The 22,035-nt window shown below is 37.9% G+C and overlaps 1 protein-coding gene across 3 annotated transcripts in view; it reads right to left on the reverse strand.

Annotated features, from left to right (window-relative positions):
* Positions 1-22,035, reverse strand: part of LOC311204039 (transducin-like enhancer protein 1) — a 71,245-nt gene that overhangs the window by 18,296 nt on the left and 30,914 nt on the right. For all 3 annotated transcript variants that reach the window (XM_084278893.1, XM_084278892.1, XM_084278891.1), the window contains exons 7-10: positions 12,799-13,003; positions 12,024-12,040; positions 3,884-4,000; positions 694-747 (exon numbers count right to left, since the gene is read on the reverse strand). In XM_084278893.1, coding sequence (XP_084135019.1) covers positions 694-747; positions 3,884-4,000; positions 12,024-12,040; positions 12,799-13,003 — 393 coding nt within the window. The remainder of the gene's footprint in view (positions 1-693; positions 748-3,883; positions 4,001-12,023; positions 12,041-12,798; positions 13,004-22,035) is intronic.

A 22,035-nucleotide genomic window follows, 5' to 3' on the forward strand; every position in this document is an offset into this window, starting at 1 on the left:
TCATTTGGGCAATTGGAGTTGGAAGACACTTCTCTGTCAGCTTCTCTCCCTGTGCTTTTCACAGAGCAGAACCTTGCTATCACGCTTAGGCTTTCTAAATCTCTTTGTTGTATGAAATAAAAGATGAAGAAAAGGAAAGGCCCATCCCTTTACCTTGATGCCACTGCCAAATCTCTGCCTTGGAGGGAAAAAAAAAAAAGGTGGCTACAACATCTGGAAAATTTTATGAACTGACTTCATTCTAAAACCCAAACATTTCTGGAAAATGCCATCTTTAACATAGGACATTAAAATACCAATGATTTTTAAGGTACCAAAAATGGTTTTAATAATACTACTACTATTATATACAAGTTTAGGTATTGTTTTCCTTTTTCATTTGAAGGCAGTAGTGTGAAAACCTCAGCTCTCCACCTGCATCTCCCCACAAGTCTCTCCACTACAGAGCAGCTGTGAAGCATCAGAAGGTAAATGCAGAGGGAACAGACCTGGACAAGGCAGCAGAAGGAAGAGCTGAGAGAGCAATCAGATAAAGCTCAGAAGATGACATAGTAACTGCAGTACTAATAAAAAGGAGAAGTTGTGAATATTTTAACATATCCACACACAGGAATCTTTTTCTTCTAAGAACTAAGTGCACTTTTCCTTTAACCTTTGGGCAAATGTCAAGACTACAAAAATGAAAAAAGTTACCTCATTGGATACATCTACAACCAAGTTATCGTCACTCTTGTCCCCATCACTGTCCTATTAAAAATAAATAAATATAGTGTTCATTTCAATTAGTACATTAGGAGCCCAGAGAGAAAGACTACGCATCTACTCAGACATTTTTGTTTTTCCTAAACAAAAAGCAAACAGCCTTTCATTAATTCGTTAGCAACAGGGAAAACAATGAAAACAGGTATATAACACCTTATTTCTGCTTCAGTAATGAAACCCAAATAATGTTGAACTAGTTGAGAGGTGGTGGTCTCAACATCTGCGTAAGATGGTCCAAAACCCCTCCTACGATCACCATCATAGAGTTATCACTGCTCTTAAGGGGGTAACACATTCTGTTCATACACTAATCTTACGTGTTAATCTTAGGGAAAATTACTGGTTGGACACTTAAAAAAACCATCAGAACTGAAAAAACTGGAGTTTTTGTTTCATTTTGATGAATCAACTTCCTCAGAGTAATAGGATAATTTTTTTTCTTTCTCCAGAAAGGAAGGTTTTGAAGCGGAAATTCTGGGGAAGAAAAGGCTTCAGAAATGGCAAGGCATTTCAACATTTATGCCTAGAAATACCAAAATACTTGGACAATGCTATATGGAAATGTTTTATTGTGGCTTGTCAAGCTGCATTTTGCCTGTTTTGCATTAACCTGTGTTCACCTGAGCTGCTTTACTGCCTCATGATAGCTGCTTAGGTTTACTCAAGTGCTTCCTGGTCCCTATCTACAAAACTGGCTGGGACGCCCCAGCAGACACATTTTATGATACAGAGTCATCCAGCAATTTCTGCAGTGCATCACGGTGGTTCAACCAAAAGGTGAGCCTTGACTCAAAAACAAAACACACACACAAAAAAACCAACAACAACAACAAAAAAAGAAATCAAGTGAATGACAAATTTACATTTTTCCTGTGGGCAAGTCTGACATTTTCAATAAAAACACTTCTGTTAAAAAGTTTATAGGCAAACAAATCAGACTACAAGATTGCTCAAGCTGTCCCGTCTCTTGATTTCAAAGTGTCTGGGCTATCACACTTAACACTGTCAGACAGAAAAGTAAAACACCAGCTCCTTCCTCTCCCTACAGCTCATAATTATTTTTTTTCTTGAAAGAAATAAACAAAAAACTCAAACCTCCAACAAAACCCAAGCAAACAGACAAGCCAAAAGCTCCCCTGAAAATTTCAACCTTTCCATTGTGCTTTAGGAGGCGAGTATTGCTCCAAGAAATACTGCAAACATATTTGGGACCCAACAGCACCACTGACTACATAATGGCAGCTCTATTTGCCACTCAGAAAGCTGTCCAACCAAAGGGTGCAAAAGGAGAAGGAACAGGAAAGGTTCAGTACTTGTTACCTGCCAGCTCTTGAAAAGTACAAAGGACCCAAAAGGCAAGAATAGGTTAGAACATGCTCATCATTTTGAGCACGTGGGAGCACAGTAGATGGGACACTTGCTCACCTCACAGAAATAGCACCCCTGAGGAGGGACAAAAATAGCTGCCAAGCAATGACTAAGTGCACACCAGTGACTCTGTCATCTTAAGAAACAGAAATTTACTGTGACTGTCAAAGACATCTCCCATAGGTGCTATTAATATCAGAAGATTCTTCTCACTAACAAACCCACAGGTTGAAACTATACAGGTTAACATAAAAATCAGTTAGAATTCAAGAAGAAAAAAAATGCATTTTGCATCTTATTTCCAAAAGCAGCAGCAATTCTTACAATTCGTTTATCTCCCTTATGACAAAAGCATTACTTCCTTGTCCCTAGAAGGGCCCTACGAGCTCAAAATCAGCACTTGTGTGTTTTCAGAATTGGGGAACCTTTAAAACCAAAGATTTTATTCTAGATTAAAAGAAATCTGGAACTTTCAAACATACTTTTGCTTAATTCTTTATTTTTTATGCTACCTTTATAAAATCCATTTCAAGCAAAAAGCAAATAGAACACATTTTAAATGTGGATTAAACAAACTACTTCTACAGTGCAATACCCTTTCTATTTGCATCAAGTAGAAATACAAGAAAAACAAGTTAAGCTTTTTCTTTTTTTTTTTTTTAATATATCAAATGCAGCTTAAGAATGCTTTATCTTCAAGTATTTAGAATGAAAGTTGCCCGCAGAATATATAAAACTCTCCAAGTTGAGGGAGTAACATGGGGAAGTTTGCTAAACCCCTGTGTAATCAAAATAAGATTATTAGAAAGCGGTGGAAAGGTAACTTGCAAAACCGTAACAGCCCTGTAACAGCTTAATGTGCAGAAAGAGGAAAGTAACCCCTTCTACTGTCAGTAGCTCCAGGGATATCCCAATAGCTCCTCAGAGATATTCTGGGTCCAAGTAGAAAGAAGTTACCTCACTGGGGAAATAAAGTGACACCTCATTTTCTATTGCGTTTCAGTAACCTCGAAGTAACTGGTGGATGGGTAAATATAAAATGATTTGTGACATTATTACTATGTCGAAGAATATGATCTTCTGTTAAAGTTCTGCCTCTTTCACACCAGTCTCAGTCTCTAAAGTCTGTTCCAAGTATCATCCTGTGGCTAAGCATTTAGACTGAAGTTAAAACCCTATGTGAACCTTTTGAGGTTCATGTATGTTGCACCGTAGTCTCTTCAAAACCAAGCAACAGTCAACCTAGTCAAAAATGTAGAACACAAGCCATGAATGTTTTGTATTTCAACTGGCTTTGTGCTAAAACTGCCATATCAACCAAAATCAATCTTTACTTAAGATGGTGCAGCCTTATAACACACAATTTGCAACGGTAATTATTGCACAACATGGTAATAGTATCAGAAAAATTTAGTAACATACCCCCCCACAATCAATAAAATCCTCCATTTAAAGCGAACCTGCACATTTTAGAGCAATCCAGAAAGGATCTCTTGCCCCAGAACACTTGTGAATCCCAAACAGCTACTCCTGGCTCATTATTCCCTGTTGAGGAGTATTACTTGACAATAGCCTAACCTATTGAGTCAGTGCTCTTCCCACAACATGAATAATGGTCTCTCTGGCACATAGACCCATGTACTAAATCAGCCATAGGAAACACATTGCCTTGTTCTTTACAGCTCTTTTACTCCTCATACAAGCACAGTATGTGCAAATAAATTAATCATTTCTTTGACACAGATTTGCTTACATAGTGGCTGGAATCCTTATCATCCACCTTTCTCTTTTTGATGTCATTGGTATACTCAGGGCCATTCCTGCGTTTATCTGTGCTTCGCAGACTGTCCGGGACCAACAGAGAATTGCTCTGTAAAGAGAAAAAAACCCAAGGTCAATCAAAAAATTCCTTTCAAGATTCCTTCGTATATGCTTAAAAACTCAGATTCGATGTGATAGATGGTTTAGAAATGTGATACCTACATAGCCTTTCATTCTATTTAATTCAACTCGAAGTCCTCCAGGCAAACATGTACAGCTTCATGCATTTTAAGAAGCTTGGCTTTTTATTGTTCAATTTATCAAAAGTTTAGTTCACTTGTCAGTCACCATCTATTTAACTAATTCAACTGCATTTATTGTTTAGGAGAAGCAGGCATACTGTTTATTCATGAGCAGGTAACAATGATTTCTTTTTTTTTCTTTTTTTTTTTTTTTTAAATATACAGATCCTATGTAACAAAAGAGACTTACTCAATATAACCCGATCGACTGCTCACTTCTAGACCATCATAAATACATGAGGCTTTGCTATGTCTAGACCTGCAGGCATGGAGATTATACATATGTATATATATATATATATGGCAGCTTGTCTTTAACTCTCAAAATAACAAATATTTGCCAAATAAGGTTACGCAACAATCATCTGTTTGCTGTGGTGAACTCCAATTGGATGCCTTTAACAAATGTATTGCAAACAAAGATCAAGTATTTTTACTTCCAGCATAACATTCACTACTAGTGTGAAATTAAGGCTAAAGTGTTGTTTAATCAGACTTGATCTGAAAAACTAAGGCAAACACACACACACAGAAGACAAAAGCAAAGACTAATCTTTTCCTCAAACTACATGGACTGCTCTCATTCATCCTAAGTTATGCTAAGTACAAACTGTTGACCCAAAGAGAAAGGCATTTTAGACATTTTTCAGTCACATGACAATTTGACATGCCTGCGATTCCCATCTCCATCTCCGTTCCAGCTAAAGCATTAAAACGTGTTACAATGAGTTCTTTTAAGTGCAGGATTAGCATATGCAAGAGGGCAATTTGTTCAGTGATGTGTTAATGCTGTGAACAATACTGAATGAACTGAGAAAAAAATCTCCTTTCACAAAGACCTGGTAAGCCTAGTTCCTAAAAGCCAAGTGCATGCTTACATAAATGTATGTTCACATAAATATCTAAGTAAATATGTATTTACCCACATACACATCTCTCACAAGATAAAAGCCTAATACCCACATACATACTGTGATTTAAGTGTAAGCCCTCAAAGGAAATACTTAGAGCTACCCGAGCTAGATATATTTACTCAATATTTCATAAACATATACTAATAGCCAGTGAACTGTGCACTGAATGGCTTCCCCTTTAAAACCTGAGGACACCATAGCAGTTTTGTTCAGACATTAATGTTTAGTCCCAAGGAGAAGGAAAACAAAACAGGGTACATAAGGCAGTCTGAATCCTCTTTTTCCTACTTCAGAATCTGCACTTTAAAGCCAACTCTAAGCTCTTTTATTCATGGCTATTCAAGCTAAACAAATGCCAAGGGGCTTACATAAAGCATATAGGAGGGTCTAATGAAATTCAGTATAAAGCAGCTCAAAATAATGTCTTTACCGCAATGTTTTGCAGCTAAAAGATGGGCTTGTTGGATCACTGAACTAATTGCCTTGACAAATACAGTCTGAATTTAACCCCTCATGTCTTCCCAGATGCACAACAAGCTCAGGGATTCACTAGTTTGAAAAACATTAAAGCCATCTTCAACATTTTAGTACTGAAACTATCATCTCTGTAGCAGTAGAAACATCCTCAGAAGAAAGCTGACAATTCAAACTTGACCACACATTTGAGTACTGCAAATGTCTTTTTAAGGAAGAGAATCTTCATTAAGAGATAATACACTTAAGAAAAAAAAATTAAAAATCTATTTTAGTACTTAAAACCTTAGAATAAAACACTAAAGACAAATGCAGTGAAGTGAAAAACTCAAATTTCTCATTTAAATTGCTAAAACTAAGTGTGAATAACAGAGAGGTGGCAAAGGGGCAGCACCTGGGAAAAAAATTAGCCAACCTGCTATGTGAAGTTACTACACAAAAGTGTAGGTAACAGCTTGCGAAGTCTGGCCTCAAATAGGTGTAACTACAATGGCTAATAATCTTTTCCAGTTTTAATGTAAAGTCTGCCTAGACAATGCTGACAATATTCTGTACAGTTTGCCCTGTAGTATTTCAGTACTAAATTTATACTACGCACCTAGGAACTCCTACCACATACCTAGCTCCCACTGCATCCTATGTGCCAAACAGACAAAAAAAACCCTAGATTTGACTTTTCTTTTTAAAAGGTTGATGGCTTACTTATCACAAACATGTAATTACAATAATGATCTACAGTCCTTGAAAGACTGTTCTACAAAAGGTCTCCCCTTGCACTGCCTTTCCCTAACTTAACCACATTCACTTAAACCACAATGTTCTTGGGAAGCAGTGTCCATGCCACAAGAGGCGTTCATTTCACAACAGCCACACTGGCACTTCCAAGTAAGACCATGCTGTTTCTCCAACAAAATTCACCAGCGAAGTCAGTAATTTAAAAGTTACTGCTTTGCTTCCCTTAGGAGTACCAGGAAGTTCTAACAACTATGACTAAAGTCAGGCAAGTATAATTTCTGATGAAAAAATAGCTCACTACAGCAACCTACTGCCGTAATTCAAACTACTGATTGCAATAGTATTTCATTCAACAACATGAAAATATGCATATTTTTAAACAGTGCATATAGTAGATACAGACCACTAAAGTAACAAAGGAAATAAATGAAAATATAAACAGAAACTGGGAAAGAGCCTTGGGCTGTTGACATCTCTTACCAATGTTAACAGGGGCCAGGGAGGACAGCCTACTGAAAGCCACCTTCCCTCATTTCAGCTCTGGTAAAGTTTATTATTTGCTCTATGTTCACTCTTGAGCATAGAGTGATCTAGGGGACAGCAGCATCATCTTCACAATGATACGAGTTCTCGTTACCTTCTCTTCAACAAAAATAATCTATTTAGTTCTACTACCAGGCCTCCTAATACCTAACTTAAGCTTCAAAAGTAGGACAAGTTTGTGAGTTTTTTTTTTTAACCTTAGCTATAATATTTATATAATTTTAAATAATGCTACAGTAGTTTTACATTCACACTGATCTTCAGTAATAATTAGTCCATATAAAAAGGGATAAAATATATATACATGCATAGTTCGTTTCCTGAAGAGAAACTGCATGACAACAGTTTTTTATCTTGTCTTAATTTTAACAGACTAGATGCATAATTGAGGATAATCCTTGCTTTCATATTAGGAGTTCAATTTGTTAGGGATTACCAATGCAACATCTGTAAATCATGAATCTCTGACCAGAACAAATGGTCAAAATCAATTTTATGTAAATGTTTTATTTTTCCTCCAATAATTCAAAATGTATTCACATGAATCTCTTTCCTTAAAATAAGTTCCAAAAGAAGAAAAAAAGAAAAAAAAAGAAAGAAAAAAGCCTAATGTAGCACTGCTTCCTGTCAGAGTTACCAGACTGCATAAGGGCTGTTTTAACAGGCAACTTGGGATCCTAAAGCAACTTTGCTGCCAGCAAAAGTTAAACACTGAAACCACCAGCAGCAAATGCGAAACGAAAAGCTCCTCATGATGCTTAGAGAGAAGGCAGGTTCCCTATTAGGAATACAATGCACATTATTCAAATGCCATGTCATTCCCTGTAGGAGCTACATCCAAACCACAAATATGTGTGCCAGAGGTACAGGCTGAGAGCCCACAGTATCTTGTTTAGCCCCAGTTATAATAATACAGCACAGACAACTCACTGGAACATACAGAACTGACAATTAACTTTACACTGATCATTACAACAATTAAATACCAATATGTGTATCACAGCTGTACTCACGGTTCAGTTACACCTGGTCCCAATTAAGATTTGTAGTGCTGGGCTCTGTATCCCCCCTACTCCTGTTTCCCGAAAAGACACGCATGCACACACTTGCTCTCTGCTTGGCCACTCGCTGTACATCCCAAACCAAGCAACCCTGCCTGCCTTTACATCCAGTTAGTACAACCTGGGCTTGCCTGTACCACCAAGACAGGTCGTTGTGTTTATGGAACCACTACACTGGACTTGTGCCACTGCACCACGCAAGTACTCCCTACAGATACCTCTAGGTAGACAGGAATAAAGGCAAACCCTTGTGGCGTAGGCAAAACAGGATCAAATCTGACACCATCAACCAAAGCATCAGTTGCTCACCAGTCCCACTGCTCCCTGTTAGGACTCAGTGACAGGAATTAAAGTGGGCACTGGAAGAGGGACTAGCACTCACTTGGCCACCACCCAAGCAAGGCACAAGAAGATCACACTCAAGTGATCCAACACAAGAATCATTAACTTCTCTTTGTTGAGTTCTTGCAAACATGTGTCAACAACCCAGAAGTTGACTTTATCAAGTCAGGAGGTTTTAATTTCATTGACTGGTGATGGAAATCTACTGACTTCAGCCTTTTTTTGACCGCCATTATTAAATTATATTTATGCTAGCACGTTCATATTAGGAACAAGGAAATCTAGAAGCCCAAAGGAATCTGCATCTCTCTCCCACCATTCATTCAATAATTGGGAGACTTTAAAAGAAAATAAAATTCATTTCAGCATTTTCTACCTAGTGTTTGTCAGAATCAGGGTATCCCATAAAAATTTTCACCAGAACACTCCTATCTTTCTGTCCTTTTTTATCAGCCTCATGCTGCTTTATATCAGCTACAAGCTAAACTGCAACATAGCACCCCACAGCTCCTGTGAGAACTGCTGCTGAAGCTAATTTGTGGTTTACATCCAAAGACTGAGATTTAACTTATTTTTAAGTTGACAGAGAGTAAAAATGAATTGTGTAACTTAAAGAAGAAATTCAAGTTCTCCCAATTACAAGTTATATAACGGAATACTTTCTTCACAAAGGACAAGAATCATACATGCACCACACTGAAGAGTACCCTACCTTTTCATGTAACTCCTTTTATGACACAACCTCCAATTTGAAAGATTTAAAACATAAAACAAAAACAGGTTGCATATAATATCAACCAAAAAGTAGCAGTCAATTGTGCATGCCCCTTTCCTCCAAGACTGTGAGGGCAAGAATAGGGCAGAGACAGACCTAACAGCAGAGAATACTTTCCTGCATTAAGAACATTTTCTGTATGAAACAATAGCAACTTTTATGCTTAACAATGAAGGCAACAATATTTCTTGGAAAATGTATGAGTGCTTCCTAAATCTTAGAAATCAAGCTCAATGTTTTTATTATGACGAAAGACCAACGCCAAGCAAGCGCATAATGAATAATGAAGTCAGATTTCACTGTCTACAAATTATTACTGATCCTATTGAACATCTGAACTGCTATGCTGTCCAAACAGGACACTAGAAGAGTGGGAAGACAAATAAGAAATAAATACCTAAGATGGGTTGGAAAAGTCTTGCCTGTATGGTCCCCAGAGAACAAAAGTGTGGACATTGAAGTTCCTTCACATTGATGTCTCTCAAAACTTTATTATGCTTCAGTTGCAATACTTACTTAGCCTGACTTCGTTACCTGCAGCCAAACTGCCACAATAGTAGGGATGGCTGCATTCCCACAATAAGATGACTCAGTTTAGGATGGTTACAGTTACATCATCCAAAACCCACCTGCCATTACCAATGTAATTTTGACCAAGTAATTTTACAAGTTCATGTATGAAGTATACTCTTATTACTAACTGAAGTTCTATATTTCACAAACATGCATTAACAGACCCATTCATTTCCTAAAACCTTTAAGCAATATAGAGAAAAATGTAACCTGTGCCACTCAGACAATGCAAAAGTAGGTAAAATGGACATTGATCACAATCAATAATGAAATCACTGCATGTCTATAATCCTTTATAGATACACGAATCTCACTGCTTTCTAAATTATGTCAAAAACAAAAAGGCTCATGACTGTATAAGGAGACTTGAAAAAGGTAAAACCAGATCTCATTTAAAAATTAGTATGTTCAAATAATAAGCCACAATATGCTTTAACGCATCATTACGTAAAAACTCACTCAATTTAAAACCAAATAGGCAAGCATTAAATTTTAATCTTTCAAACTTGCACATTTAAAGCTTTCAGGTTCTACTGATGATATTGGAAAGTCACACTAGATGTATTTGATGGAAGTCATACTGTCAAACTGCACAATAAAACAAAATACCATGGTTAATTTGGGTAACTAACAGACAGCATGGGTTTTGCTGTCTTGGATGATGAATGCAAACCTTTGTCAAGGATTTCTGGCAACACCACTACACTTAAAATGTTACTCTAGAAATCAAATTGATCTTATCCTGGTTACAAAGTAATTTTCAAAATACCAGCCTACTGCTCAGTTGGAGTCACATGTAATAGTTAAATAGATTTCCTTGTACAACTTGTGTACTTGGGACTAATTTTATATTATCCTTAGAAATGTATTTTAAATTAAAAAGAAATCCATTAAAAACACAATATAATGAGGTAAGTTCAGAGAGTAAGTCATCCCCAGCTGATCATTTTATCCACAGGTTTGAACTTGACTATCACCTGAATTATGATTCATTCACTTAAGGCATCATTTACTGTTACTCCAAGATTCTAATGCAACATTGTATTAAAAACAAATTCAAATTTAACTTCACCTGTATTTAGCTATTAAAGTTTAACTTAATTATGAAGTATTATTCTCTTCCTGGACCAAAAAGAAACTATGGCTATACCATAGCCTAGTAACTGGAATGCAATGTATCTATACTATACAGCATAGCTCTTTCATGAAATAAAGTTTACTTAGTGGTAAAACCAGCATAAAAATCCTCTAACAGAAAAATAACCAATCATGAATTAGACACATGGAGACAGAAGCAACTGCAGCAACAATTTTATGTATTTAATTAAGTAAAACTGACACATATAGCAAACTAAGCAAGGGATACTGCAAATCTCCCACCACACAAAAGCTGGGTTTCATTTCTGGAAGTTCTCCTTTCATATTCAGGAACCACTCTCAGCTACAAGATGAGTTCACAGTCTGAATTTCACAACACTGGAGCTTCTGATTTCAAACTGAAAAACCCTTTAGCAAAGGACAAGATGGACAATGCAGAGGAGGATGGGACTGCAGCAAGGACAGGAGACCTCACAACAAAAGCAAAACACAAAGCAAATCGCTCCCACATCTGGACATAGATGTGTGCACAGATAATCACTGCAAACTTCTTTCCTTAGCTCTCAATTGTTGAGAAACCTGACCAACATTACTCAAACTTTTCCTAGGTTTGTTTTTTTTTTTTTTTTTTTTTCAGAAAAAGAAACAAAATAGAGCCCAAATCCATGTATGACATCAACAAGCAGAATTAACTCTGTTATTTGAAACAATGTGAAATGTGCACATCCATCTCCAACAGATTAATACAGCAGCAACACTGAAAATACAAGGGTTTTAAAAAGCTGTAACAAAGCAGTTATTTGGTTTTCAGGTAAGGTTGTCTTAGGCTTAGGTTACATCTAAAAGGGAAAAAAAAAACATTACTATGCAAGTTACACCTGAAGCACGAATTAAGCAGTAAGGACATTAGTAGAGCTTAAATAGATTCAGTTAAAGAAACCCCTAGGAATTATTAATTTCTCACCTGTTCTCCCGACTCTCAAATTTCTGAAAATCCTACAGGAAAACTCTGAGTAATAATGTCATACTTTACATTTGCAGTCAACCTGTTTGATTTGCAACTTACACCCTGACTCCAATAAGCAAACAAAAACCTTCCACAAAAATCGTTCTGCTCAGAAACAAACCTGATTCATACAGTCCTCCCAACAAACAACTTGGTGCTCTGCATAAACCAAGAGAGATTTTAACAGAAAACACAGAGGCCAATTGTCATGAAAGTCACTAAATGGAAGAAAAAAACAGACAAACAGTGCAAAGTCTAATCATTACATTATGTAGAAGCGGAAACATTAGCAGGAATGTTGGTACTTACTGTGCCCGGCTCTCTGTCTGCTCCCGTAGTAACCAAGAAATGCACAGACATGCCCGTTCAGACACAGAGGCAAGAACAGAAATAAAAAAGGGGGGAAAAAAATTAGAACACAAGCCACGAACAGTTTTAAAATGGCTTTTATTTATATAAGTCATTGCACATTCCTAATACAGTGATTTCCTGAAAATTACAGTATTTTGTAAACATGATTTACAGTTTAACCATACACAAAGCCTAGTTTTATTTCATGACAGAATAAATTATTTTCTTTTCAAAAAATTAGTCAAGTGCAATTTTGCCCAATATTTAATTGCGTACTAGAATTTAAGCCTATGAAACTAAAGTAACAGATGCAATTATCTAAATCTTTTGTTTGAACACATTCACTTCAAAATTTAACTTCTCATTCCCCCTACCATCCCACCCACCCATTTAACAACAGTACTTTCTTTGAAAAAATCACCCATTTGCATTTTTAACAGTTTTCCACAATATGGTGCAGGCCACTGGTGTTACAACTAAGCATTTACCAGGATGTCAAAATGCCCTGCAAACTATAGAGCAGGTGACACCCAGTTATCCCCTTTTAAAATACTGAAAACTTGCAAGCTGAATTTTGTTTCAGTGGTATATAAGCAGACATTTTAAAGTTTGCCAACGTTTGTTTTTTTTTTTTTTTCTCATTCTATGTAACTTGAATTCTTAAGAGATGCACATAATTTTCAGCAATGAGCAAATCTGACAACGTCCTAATCAGGCCTGCCATGCCTCTCACCTCTGTGGTGTTCTGCATCGTGATGCTTCTTGTCATCTTTTATTGCCAAGTGAGACTGCCCACCCAAAGCACTAGAAAGGGCAAGAAGGCCAGCACTGCTTCCGAGAGGAGGGATTCCTGGAGGTTGAAGTCCTGATGGATGCGGTGTTAGAGGCACTGGAGGTCCATGGCCATGGGAGAGATGTTGAGCCTGCAACTGCTGCTGCTGTTCCCAGCGGTATCATCATCCCCAGAAGAACAACACATAGCACATAGTTTGGGAAGAAGGGAGAAGTTTGGTTAATTGTTGAGAATCAACAATGGAGTTTTTTATTTGTTTGTTTTAAACCTAGCCTCTCCTCTTTGTCCCACCACACCACATATCCTGCATTATATCACGCTGTCTGTGGTCAATTGTGCTCGTGTCCCATAAACCAAGAAAGGAAAGCTGGATACTTGTTCAGTAGCCCAAGGAATAGAGTAGGTTGTTTTGGGCAGCCGCTGACTGCCCAAACAAGCAGTCACAGCAGAAGACCCGAATACCTTTCCATTTCTATAGAAAGGAGTATTATTGCTTTGGAAAAAAATAAACAAAATCAAGTTTCACTGACAAGGATAATTTAAATTCAACCTCCCTTTCCCCCTCCAATTTGGAAACAGTAAGTAGCATTCTGTATTAAATATTAAATCTAAATGACACTGCTTAATTTCATATTTAATGTAGTTACATTTGTATTTTGTGCTAGCCAAGTTTTTGAAAAGAAAAAAAATAAATTTGTGAATCTGCATGGTATTTAGAAAATTACTTTGAGCTTAAAATCCATATACTACACGTAGGTCATACAATCCCCAAGAAGACAAGGTATTCGTGAATTAAAATACATCCAACCATTTTCAAAGCAGCTTGCAGGATCACAGTAAGTGGACATAAAACCTAGTAACCAATCCGGCAAAATAACCCAAAAGCAATTTTAGAAATAGAGCCTTTATAATGGAACAACCTCTTAATAGTATAAATACTAAAATATTTTCTAGTAATGCTGTTACGGTTTTATTAATATTTTCCAAGTGCAGCTAACCATTTAAGATGTCCAAAATGCTCATCACAGATTTATTTAGAAAACTCAAACCCATCTTTAGCTTATTCACAGCTCCCCTTCAGACTGCTACAGGTAAACAGGTTTTCTGTTTCCTGTTTCTTTGTGTCGGGGATATGAATAGAAGACAGAACAAACCTGTCCACTTTGGCCATGCCCCACCATCCCTCTGCTGAAGGTGCGTACCATGAAAAAGCTAGAGTATCATACAATTCATGGGATAAAAGACTTTAGAAAAGCAAATGTCTGAACAGGCTGAGCTCAGCTAGACGTGAGAATTTGACTGGATGGATGCTAGAGGTCCTGGAAGAGCAGGTGAAATTGTTGGTATTACTGGTGACAGATACTGAAACTATACCTAAGCTAAAGTTCACAGTATTTCACAGATTACTGCAAAGCAACTCAACTCAAAATAATCCAAAATCATTTCATCTACTGCTGTATGTCCCAAGACTCTTAAGATAGTCAACAATATCTGCATAACATCTTCTAGCATATAAATGATTTTAGATAAAACCTACACCCCTACACTGTCATTTCTCACAAGCCCATCCCAAGACATGCCTTGAGCTGTTCTTAAATTTGTGTAGACACAAATGACTGACACTGAAGAACTCTGGACTGGATATGCTTATCTTTCACTTTGCTGCTGTTCCAACTGTAATGCAGCTATCATACACTTATTTTTTACACACAAGTCTTAAAATTTACCACCATCCCTTTAGTCTGTTCTAGAAAGCCACAAGTTTACCAAATGTTTCTCCCACCATATATCCAGAATTTCTTTTCATGTGTGGCATGAAAAGCTTTACTAGTCTTCACTGTAATATGTATATCTGATCACTATCATTGCTAGGTCTCCAGTATGATTCTAAAGTAAGGTAAGAGAGAGGTGGTGGTTCTTCTGTTTTAATCTACTTAAAACAACCACAAGAGTAGCATTTTGGAGGAATTATTAGTAAGTACTTTTATTTGAGTAGTTAAAGCAGCACACCACCTTCAACAAAATCAAACAGCTATTGCTAGTGAAACTTCGTTTCACTGAAGAGCTATCACCAGAGCACTGCAAAGTCTGACATTACTGCAGCAGTTTTAGTTGTTGGGTTTTTCATTTGGTTTGATTTTTTTGATGTAGCCTCTAAACAAACAAGAGGACATGACTCTCTTCACGGACTTTATATCAAGACTATGGTAGTTTTTCCAGCATGTTTCCTCAAATCAGGAGGTAACCTGATATTTTGTATGGCTCTCTCAGAGAGGTGGTATCTTAGTCATTCCCTCCCTCATTTACCACCTAAGCCAGCATTGTACTGCATTCATGGCATTGGTCTCATGTGTCCCCAGCTGTACTATTACACTGGATTACCTAGCTGTGGCGTGCAATTGGCTAAGAACAAAAAGTGATTTGTCCCTTCCAAATTGGTTTTGTGGTGAAAAACCTTCCCCCCTGCTCCAACAGCGAGCTCAAATTAGCTGCTTTTGCTGTGTAGGCATGGGAAGATCAAAACAGGGAAATGAAGTTAAATTGTTTCCATTCTTGTCCATATCCCTTCAGGAAGCTTGCGATGATTCCCTTTATTCATGCCTCTCTTGCTTGGTTTAATTAGCAAACAAGTTAACCCACATGATTTCAGGAAGGACAGAGCTTATAACCTTCAGAAATCAAACTGTTAGGGACAGGTTACCCACCATTTTCCTGGCTCTGCTTTGTAGCCTACACACACAGTATTTTGAGAGTCCCAGAAATGAGGAACAGATTAACCCTCTCTAACAGGTCCTGAAACTGGAAGCATGTGACAAGAAAGGCTGTGTCCTCTTTCTCTCATGAGCCTGAACACAAATCGTAGGGAGTAATGGCCAGCGTAAGACAAAGGATGGAATCTGAGAGCTAGGAATAGAAATGCATCACTCTGCATAATGTCTTAGTAGCTTTCCAAAATGGTTACTGAAGCTAGCAGAGGAAAATGATACCCAAAGGTGCTTAAAAACCCAACTACATTAAACAGTCTTAAAACTGAAAAACAGATTGTGGTCTTTTAAGCCAGCAAAGGTATATTATGACTTAATGCTTATTATCTATAAGGCTCGCTGCTGTTTAAGACTGAAATATATTAAATTATTGTTTACATATTACCTATTCATAGCTCTCCTTAATAAACAGATAGAGATGATCCTATCCAGAAGTTCATGCTTTTTTATTTTAAAAAACTTGAACTGATAAAAGTATATTGCGTTCTCTTTCTGGAAGGGAGAAAGGGAGTATGTGCTGCACACAAAGGAAAGAAACTGAAGACCAGGGAGACAGATAACAGCAGCGCTCACCAGATGTATTTAGTAACTAGACATTTGCCATAGTAGATCCTAGAAACAATTATCTTATGCATATAATCACTTTCCCGTCACTTCAAAGACACTAATGCCTGCTCTGTCACCTTTTAAGAGCTTAGCAGCAGTGAGATATAAAATGGAATAATTTGGCAGCAGTATCATGGTCTACTAGGCATGTTCATTAGCAGTTAATTAAAAACTAGACACCTGCCATAAGAAATGTGCTCAAAAAAGGATGAGTAACAGGTCTGTCTTACTACCAATTATTATCATTACTTCCAGAGCAAGGGCTGTGTCCACTTTCAGAGGGAAGTGAGAAGGTAGAGAAGAGTGCGATGATGCATACATAAGTGACTGCACTGAGATAATTAGCCATAGCAGTGACTTTAAAAGCATCAGTAGTTCACCCACCCTTTTGTTGCAAAAACAGAAGTTCTTCATATTTGCAAAGGGAGAAAAGAAACAGCAAATTCAGCTTACTGTACTGTCTAGATGTAGGTTCTATTGACTGTTTTTTTTTCCCCCAGTATCCCTCTAAATAGACTCCAAAGACCCAAAAATCAATACCGCCCTTACTTTGCTGAACAGGCACTTCCTAGCACTTTTGAAGGCATACAGTTTTTCACATCCAACATCCTAGGCAAGTTCCAATTATAAAGAGCTCTTTAACTTGGACTCAAAATTTACAATGAATTTTGATCTCTCTGCCAGAGACTTCTAGAGACAGCATGACTCTGAGAAACATACTTCCTACACATAAACAATAATCTGCCTCCTTTAGGTTCCTTGCTTATCAAGATAGAGTAGGAACTCCTACAATCCCACTTCCCACCATAAATAGTTCTGTTGTGGTCACCAACACCTACAGCTTACTTTAAAATCTTGGTTTGAATTCCTAGCATTAAAGAGCCAGAGCATTCTTCTCAAACACATGTATGATGCTAAAAAGCACTGAATTAAAAATTCAGGAGTCAGTGGGCATGAACGTGGAAAAAAAGGTTATACCTAGTCATAAACATAAAAATAAGTCTTCTCTTTTACCCTTATAAAACTGAGAGCAGATAAAATTTTCAAAAATCTTACCAGCACTAACACCAGTAATACCATCAACAGACTCCCCCAAGCTCCACAGAAGTATTCTTAAAATGTATCTTTCAAGCACTAACGTAATTTGGAAACCCAAAATGTAAAGGGCACTATTTCACGTCAACTTCTGTAAAACTGAAGAGATGTGATTTTATTAAACTCAAGCAGGCAAAAAGACAAGAGAGAAAAACATGTATTACTGAGTTCAATTTCATTGACATATTCTCTCCCTTCCCAAAGGGAAATCTTCAGGGTTTGTTTTTGTTGGGTTTTTTGCTTGCTGAAGTAACAGAAGGAAGTGAGAGTCAATATCAAATGCTTATGGCCAATGAACATGAGGGCCACTGACTGAGCACACACAGCTAGCCAACCGAGCAATAACTTTATCCCTCACTGTTTAGAAATATTCTTAAAACCAACACTGCAAATCTAACCTTACAAAAGAGGAAGCAACTCTAGACTCTGCTACAGACAAATCCAGCCCCCTCCCTCATTCTAAAAACAGACAAAGAACAAAAAAAACCCCACACCCTACTGTCATGAGACCCCCACCCACCCACTACAATACTACACCAGCTCTGGGATCCATAGTGAAACAGACAAAGCTGTTGAAACGAGTCCAGGGGAGGGCCACAAAAAAAAAAAAAAAAAAAATACCAGAGAGAGCTGGAGCACCTCTCCTATAAGAGAGTTGGGTTTGTTCAGCCTGGAGAAGAGAAGGCTCTGGGGAGACCTTACTGCTGCCTTTCAAAAGCAGGCATATGGAGATTTTTTACCAGGGCCTGTAGTGACATGACATGGGGCAAGGGTTTTAAACTGTAAGAGGGTAGGTTTACACTGGACTTAGGAAGAAAGATTTTACGATGAGGGTGGTGAGGCCCAAGCACGGGCTGACCAGATGAACTGTGGCTGCCCCTCCTTGGCAGTGTTTGAGGTCAGGTTGGATGGGGCTTTGGACATCCTGGTCTAGTGGAGGGTGTCCCTACCCATGGCTGGGAGGTTGCATTTGATCTTTGAAGGCCTCCTCCAATGCAAATCACTCTATAATTCTTTGATAGGTAAACAGACATATATATCTATGTATGAGCTACCCAGTATGGAGTGCTTATTACTCCATTTTCTAACATTATTTCAGCTGCAGAAGCTCAGTTTCCTCTCCGCTGTTGTTGGATGTTTCCTCATCTTTGATAATATCACCATTAGAGTAACTAATCACAAGCATGGTAGCAGTCCCTGTGAGGCACTTCCTTTTGATCTATTTGAACCCTAATCTTCAGTACCATAGCAGCAATCTGCAGAACTAAGCTCTGAGTTCGCTTTCTTTTGCTGTTGACACAGAACTGGAAGGAGCGGCTGGTACACCAGATGCCCGTGTTACCATTCACAGGAACCTAAACAGCCTGGAAAAAATGGGCTGACATGAATCTCATGAAGTTAAACTAGTGCAAAGTCCTGCACTGGGAGGAACAATCCCATGCACCAACATATTCAGGGGCCACCCTGATGGAAAGCACTTTGCAGAAAAGGATGAGGGAGTCCCTGCAGACACAAAGCTGAACAGGAGCTGGCAATATGCCCTTGTGGCAAAGCAGGTGAATGGCAACCTGGGCTGCATTAGAAAAAGTGTTTCCAGCAGGTCAAGGGACATGATCCTTCCCCTCTACTCATCGTTGCTCAGGCTATAACTGGAATCCCATGTCCAGTCCTGGGCTTGCAAGCACAGAAATACTGGAGAGCATATAATGAGAGGCCTAGAGGAGACTAAATGGTTCCAGCTCTCATCCTGTCCCCGCATGCAACATGCTCCTGTCCTTTATAATCATCTTTGTGGCTGATCATAAGATGGCTGAACAACAGGGAAAGAGAGAGTAAGCACAAACTGAAATACAGAAAGTTCTTCCTGAACATCAGAGAACACTTTTCATTTTACAGTGAGGGTGACTGCGCATTGGCACAGGTTGCCCAGGGACGCTGCAGGGTCTCTATCCTTTGAGATACCCAAAGACACACAGACATGGTCACGCACAACTGATTCTAGGTGGTCCTGCTTGAGCAGCAGGGCTGGATGAGATAATCTGCAAGGGTCCCTTCTAAACTCAGGCATTCTGTGATTCTGCAATTCTTACAGCTTACTTTTTTTCCATGTTTAAACAAACATGTTTTAGAAAAATGAGAGTTAGCTACTACTATCATTGCTCAATAATCTCTATAACTCCTTTTAAACATCTGTATTTATTTTGGTTCATTTGGTTTTCTTACTTCCTTTTCTTCTAAATGCTCAGATTTTATTCTGACAGATAGGAAGCTACACTATACCACAACAAACTAGAAAGTGTCCACCACTGCATCTCTAAGCTAGCGAGCTGAAAATGAATGCTTTGTAGTTCTACAGAAGTTATTTGAAAACTATCCATTATGTGAACAAGCCACAGTGCCCCGGGTACAGGACAACAATGTCCCTTCAGAACAAAGCAACAGTGTCTTCAGCTAGCCTATTCCATCTATAAACCATGTGACATGTCATTGTACTATAGAGATTTAAGTCCACAGAAAGACAGTATTGGCAAAAGCTATCTGAAGGCGTGTATTTCATACATATAAAATTTATGTGGCAGTGGCATGATTATTTAAAGACCCAACTGTCTCATGGGAAAAATCCTGTTCCTTTTTCATGCTTTATTGCCAAGGATGCACAGGATAGCATCTTTGGTTCTTACCATTAATTTTCCACTCCCACAAGAATGGAGGGAAAAAAAAAAAAAAAAATCAAACTTTTTGCTGTGCAGAGAACTGATGTCAGAAAGCAAATATCAAAGTCCGAAAGAAGATGAGAAAGTTAGCTTAAGTTTGCTTTTGGTTATTATTTTCTATGGGAATCTGCTTTAAGCTAATGTTAAATTTCTGAACAGAAGGCTCTTTAAAGTTTTTCACAGTTCATTTCCACTTGTTCAAACAACACAAACCACACTAATAAGTCTCAATTGCACATCAACTTTTTTGAAGCAGTAAGGGGTTGCATAAATTGCCTCATATAAACGAGAAATCTGATGCTGTAGCGGGATAAAAGCAGCTTCCCCTGCTACACACTCCCCAAGCAGTCCTTTGCTCACAAATTAACTTCATCTCTAAGGTAACTGAAGTAAGGTTGAGAAGTTGCATTCCACTGCTCCAGCAATCATAAGAACACTAACAAACTAAACCCTTCTGCAACCTTATCTATTATTAAAAAAAAAAAAAAAAAACAGATACAAGACCCTCAGCACGTCCAAAGTACTCCACGCACTGCAAAACATCAGGAAGTTTATGGTTCTCAATTAGAGTCTTTTATCTATTTTCCTTTCTTAATTACTTTTCTATTTGGTCACTCTATGCCTTCCTCCTGGTGTTACTTCTCTCCAGAATTCACTTTTAGTCCCCTACTATAGCACCATCCTTTAAGGAATCAAGTTTCATCTTGTCTCCTCTTTGTTCTTCAGAAAACTCAAAATAAGAAAAGCAAAGCTGAATTCAACAGGATCATGAAGATCAAAAAGACCACTTTCACGCTCTGGTGCTCTCACTACACTTTTACGCTGATGCATACCTGTTTCACTGTTGAATATATTTCCTCTCCAGATTTATGCCAAACGGTTTTGCCATAAGTTACCAAACCTGTTAAGCTCTAGCGTATGAGGGTTTTTTCCCTCTTTGCGTTAAACTACACTCTTTAATCTTGCTCCAGTAAGAAAAGTTAGCAGGAACATTTAAAACCATAATTCCCCATATATTTTCTCTGTAAGTGTAAAAGTTCTTCTCTATCTAAAGAAAACAAGCAAAACCCAGTTGCAGTTGTGAAGCTGGCACACTAACTTCCCTCAAACAAAACCATGTGTATTTATTAATTGGTTGTGTAGTTCAGGAGAAGAACAATTCCACAGAAAAAAAAAAAATTAACACAGAAAGATAATACAGTGGGGCCAGGAAACTACTGATGTACACAGGTCCCCTCCAAAGAGGTTACAGAAGGCAACTGAAACAGCCAACAAGTGCCGAATCAGTTATATGGAAGCCTGTATCTACCTAGCAAAATTCTAAATAAAATTTTCTATTACTACAGCAGGAGTATTATTTTTTGAGCTCTTCTAAGTTCTTATATAAGACCAAACAGATTCTTTAGCAGTTATTTTAGAATATGTTTGAAATCTTACAAGGATTTTTTTTAAATGGGGAAAATTAAGTCTCTTAACAGAAGACATACAGGTTGCTATCATTTTTGATTACATACCCAGTACCAGTCTACCTACAAATACACACACAGCATTTCTGTTAACTCACAAGATAGCATTTTTGAATTGTACTACTGTAGTTAACTTTATACTAGAACTGAGAAACAGATCTGCAATGCTTCCCCGTGTAGTGCAAAAAGCAAATGTAATTTCCAAGTGTAGCATATTAAGCTCTGATCAGTTCCCACATAATCATTACAGATCACAGACATACAGGCTGCCAAGGAGAAAACAAGCACTTGATCTTTTCCTTAGCACTACGCTGATCAGTAACTCCAATCTTTGTTCTGCTTTGCTGTCTCACTTTGAACAGCTAGATTTCTCTGTCCTTCCTTGTGGCATTTTGGAGGGCAAGCCCAAACAACAGAATTAGAAAGATAAAGAGACATTACACTTCAGAGCTCTTCAAAAAAATGGCTCTTGTAAACAGTAATGACAGATGTGGGTGACCCCACCCAAATGATTTCTCACTGCACCCAGTG

The sequence above is a fragment of the Gallinula chloropus genome (assembly GCF_964237585.1).
Source record: "Gallinula chloropus genome assembly, chromosome: Z".
Classification (NCBI taxonomy): Eukaryota; Metazoa; Chordata; class Aves; order Gruiformes; family Rallidae; genus Gallinula; species Gallinula chloropus.